We start from the raw sequence: 5,085 nt of genomic DNA on the forward strand, positions 1-5,085 counted from the left end.
AAAGAAATAAATAAAAAAATAAATAAATAAATGAATAAAAAAATAAATAAATAAATAAATAAATAAATAAATAAATAAATAAAAGCTAGACTAACATAGTTATTGATGGAACTAAGTTCCAGGAAGAATATACCTATAAGTTGTTAATTTAAAAAGCAAGGAAATATGCATGATATATATGAAATGCTTGGTAAATTGTTTTTCCTTAGGTTTGACAGCTTAAGATATGTACATAAGTCTGGTATTTGATATCATTTTTTTCATTTTGTTATAAATAATGTGGATATATTCTCAGTAAAATTGAAAATATTTATATATATATATATATATATATATATATATATATATATTTATTTATTTATTCCATAAAATGATCAACCTTTTTGTCAAGTCTTACTTCACTTCATAAACTGACCAAATCATGGTCCTTTGAAAACATTACAGACTGTTAAAAGAACAAGAAATCAGAGACAAAAAAATCATGAAGGTCCCACATATAGGGGTTGGATATGCATATTTTACGGAATGCCCATATATATACACACACACACAGCAATAGTTGCAATACTTGTATGCATCTGATATCCTGCTTTGAAATTATTTAATTTTGGGAAGGGGGGGGGGTAATATTTAACAAAAATCCACTAAAATACAGATTCTTTTCAATAAGATGATACAATTGATATTTGTAACTGTCTACCAAATCACAATAAAAAACGAGGTTATAGACAACTTACAAGTTGTAGTTAGATGAATATATGCAGTGTGTATTCAGTCATTTTTACCCCAAAAATACAGATAATGTGATTTTTTACTGAAAATGACTGTACAAAAGACCAAAACATGTATGTTTTATGTATTGTTGGACTTAGTGGCCATGAAAACATGTATTTACACATTAACAAACTACAGATGAACAGATAATCAAGTTCAATGTACAAAAAATTGTCATTTGGGAGCAATTTTTACCAAAAATGACCCCAAAACGCTGTTTTTTACCAAAAAATCCTCATTTTAAATGGCTCAACTTATCTGATTCATGTATTTAAGTGCTCAATGACCATGAAAACATATAGTTGGATACATTACAGTCCTCATTTGTATAGATATTTAAGGATTTACCTGTTAAAACACTGATTTGGAAGGAATTTGGCGGCCATTTTGAAAAATCGCTCGGAACCAATATCAAACTACATCGTAGGTCAAAATGGTTGTCAGATTTGGGTTCAGCAGCTAAAATGGCCATATAATCCACCCGTTTGAAAATGAATTTCCCAAAAAAGGTTTTATTTGCCCACCCCTACTAATGGGAAAAGCGCAGTACAAATAATAAGTAATAATAATAATGTCCGCATATGGGAATGACGATGTAATATCGATGTGGCAGATATGGCAAGTTCCGATCGACTCGGAGTCCTCGTATAAGACACAGTAGAAGTCCGGATTTTTTTTAAGATAGTTGAGCCACATGGCTGATTTGCTTGTTTGTTCGGGATAGTCGAAGTGCATTCTAAAAGTTCTGACTGCATTCTGAGTGCATTCCAAATATTCTGGTCCATTCTTGTGTTAGGCCCGAATGTTTTGCTCATGCTCAAAACTTTCGAGGTAAGGTGCATTTGAACTGGAAAAAATATCGAACGGCATTCAAAGTGCAGTCCAGCGGCTTAATTTTTGGCCTATTGTAACCGAGGATCAAATATACTAGGGAGTGGTCACTAAATCCTCATGAGTTCTTGAATGCCTTACTGCTACAAAAAGTTATTCATGTAGGCTTTTGTATAAGCTGGGTTGAAAGGTGGAAGTGAAGGAGGGGAGATGGGCTGTACATTCGAGCCATAACACATTACTGGCCGATTTTAAGCATTTGTTATTTCTTCATAAAAAATTGGACTGATTTCATATTCGTTTCATACAACTTGACATATTTTCGCGATGTATTATTACCTACATCCTATATTTACATGTCTTCAAATTGTTCTGTCAGTCACAATCCTTTTGAGCTTTCAATTCGACCCATATTCTCTCTACCTCTTTAGGGGGATCTTTGTCACATGGGCATGTGAAATAATGTCGGAACTGGCAATAGGAATATGGTATGAATAAATTATGAAAAAGATTATGTTTGATGGGTATTATGTTTAGTTTATTTAAACAAATACTAAAGAATACATCTTCAAGGTATAGATATGGCGTGTAAAGTGATATTTCGTATACTTTTTTTGCAACATCTCCCGAAAACACGTACCCCGATCCAGAACAAAATGGTGGATAACGATCGTCAGGGTAAATTGATCTAGGCATGTACCACTTGCTTTTGGGACTACGAATAGGACCGCCGTGAATAACAAATCCGGTAACATAATTCAAAGTTGGAATAACCAAATTGGTAAGGTGTGAGATGATGTTAACGTAATTGACATACATATCATCATCTGTCTTCATGATGAAATTCGCATTGGGGCAAAATGTACTGGCCCACTTTACACCCATAACAGTTTTGTATGTAAGATTTTTGTATGTGTCTGTAAAATCTTCCATCAGTATGTCCTTATATTGCATGCTTTCTTGTTCTACCGAGGATCCGTTTTTGAAAGTCGTATCGTTTGCTAAGAGGAACAAAGTTACTATGTGTTTGCCTTTGATGTCTTTTGGACTTCCCCATGTTCTTCGTATAGCGTTCCTTCGGAGGGAATTTCGTTGTAAACTGAAAATAAGAACTAGAAAAAACACCGGACTGTCATTACCTTCTTCATTCTTGCACTTGTTTGGTTCATTTAAAATCATATTGAAGTTATGGGGGGTAATAATTGGGTTTTCAGTATTACTTCCACCAATAATTTTCGGAAGCTTTGCAGAATCGAATGAGTTATTTGTGGGTCGCGATTTCCCTGTCATCCTTGCGTGATTAAATGTTTCCTGTTGCCTGTACTTCTGATAAGTATCATGTATGGTCTGGTTCTGCTTACTGGTATGCCAATCATTAACTGCATTAATGTCTGCCTTTTCCTCTATGATCCGGGGAGTAGATCCGAATAGTCCCGCCCGTATATCTTCTTCTCCTGACATCGTGAGGTATAGAATGCCTCCCACAACCACAAAGGGGAAAATATATACTAAACACATTTGTATCCGCCCCATCTTTCAATGTTGCATCAGTGGAGGCCAGTATGTGGGTCTAGACAGCATCAATCGTTACATATTACCTGATAAAAAGAGGGAGATTCGAAAATATATTACTTGACGTTGACCTTATCGAGCAGGCCCTTATTTCATGAAGACTTCTCAAAAAACATACGCACAATTATTGGAAATGTATTGACACCAAGTATCTCAATAGTATACTATTGGAACACCATTCAATTTACCAATTGGACAAGCAATATATTCAGCATTGGAAATCCATTGACAAACATATATCAAGTACCATTGAGCCACCATTGAAACACCATCGGAACTTATCTAAATAATTGGAACCCTACTTTAAATATCCGATGGCAGTCCAATAGTAGTGTAATGGAAACATAATGGTAATACACCAATGGTAGGCGCCATTGGGCCAACTACCTTGAATAAATGAATGTTGCCTATCATTGGTATACCCTTTGACCACAATTGATTGAAATACCAATCGCAGCCAACAATTGGCATAGCATACATCAACCATTGACCTACCATTTATTTATCCGTCATTGGTATAACATTCACTATCCACCATTGGCCTCCATTCACTTATCAAAAATGGTAAACCATTTGCTATCCAACACTGCCATACCATACATTCTTTATAGCCCTAGCTCCACCATTGATATATACACAACAAAAAAAGTAAGTCCCCCCTTGAACAAACATCAATAATTTCCAAACCAATGCGATTTTTTGATATATTTTTACATGAGCGTGTAGGTAATTTTATAAGCTACCCTCTGAGTAAATGTTATGGACGTATTTTACGTCATGCTTCAGTGAGCACCGCCAGGAGGCAAAAATGTCACTTTTCAAAAGTCACAAGCCAAAAATCATGACTTTGATTACATTTTATTGGAACTGATTCCACATTCTCATCATGAAAAATAGTCAGAAGGCTTGTAAAATGTACTTTCTAAAAGACTATACAATTTTTTTGGCTAAATTTCACGGTTGAATAAACACAAGTCCAAATTTGCTATAATTGGATTTTTTCACACATTTTCATCAATAAAAACGATAGAATATGATGACAGTTATTTTTGGGAAGAGTATCTTCAACAATATTCATCGTTTCACGGTTCAATGAACATTTATTGAAAACAAAAAATACGATTTTCAAATATCATAGGCAAGTATTGTTTCATTTTGGTAACTGAAACTGATCTTTTATAAACTTTTTCGTTATTTTCATGACCAATTAACATGCTTCAATGATTCAAAGGCGTTTAATTAAACATGTGAATGTGATTAGCTCTTTTTTACGTTATAGGAAAAAATGCAATTTGTAACTATGGATATCTGTCACAAATCTCCCTGCATGGTTCATTTGATTTGATTTTTATGAAAATCCCGATGATTAATGCATCAGTGAGCACACAATATTTGAAAATTATGCAAATGAGAAGAAAGTTCAAGGCCTTGGCCCCACTCTGTGCCGTATCGAATTGTTATTTTGGTGTGCGTGCCTTTTGGATAATGTTACTCTGAAGCCATGTGCGAAGTTTCATGAAATAACTGTTGGCAGAAGTAACAAAAACCGTCCATGAAACAAACCCCTTATTTCATATTTGTTAAAATTTTGACTTCCTCTCTCATAGACTTGTGTACATTATGGGTGCATATGTTTAAGAATAAGTAGCCCCTTATTCAATATGGTGGAACTTTTTTTTAAGGTTGTCTTTAGCAATGTAATTTTGCAGTAATGTTTATCAACCTATGGGCAGAATTCTGTGCAAAAATGAGATCGATTTGCTCATTTACGGATGAGTGAGCACGCATTAAAGTGGGAAAATGGGTATTTTCAATGTCACAGACTCATTTTAAAGGGTAATAAGGTGAATATTGGGGGCAAATTCGGTTTCAAATGTGACTTTAATTGATGCTGTTTTTATCATCCAT

General features: G+C 34.3%; 1 protein-coding gene across 1 annotated transcript; it reads right to left on the bottom strand.

The window, feature by feature from the left end:
• Positions 1-1,193: 1,193 nt before the first annotated feature.
• Positions 1,194-3,199, bottom strand: LOC129261246 (beta-1,3-galactosyltransferase 1-like). Its single transcript, XM_054899305.2, has one exon. The coding sequence runs from the start codon at positions 3,136-3,138 to the stop codon at positions 1,981-1,983; it is 1,158 nt and encodes a 385-aa protein (XP_054755280.2). The 5' UTR covers positions 3,139-3,199; the 3' UTR covers positions 1,194-1,980.
• Between the last annotated feature and the right edge of the window lie 1,886 nt (positions 3,200-5,085).

The sequence above is a fragment of the Lytechinus pictus genome, chromosome 5 (assembly GCF_037042905.1).
Source record: "Lytechinus pictus isolate F3 Inbred chromosome 5, Lp3.0, whole genome shotgun sequence".
Taxonomy (NCBI): Eukaryota; Metazoa; Echinodermata; class Echinoidea; order Temnopleuroida; family Toxopneustidae; genus Lytechinus; species Lytechinus pictus.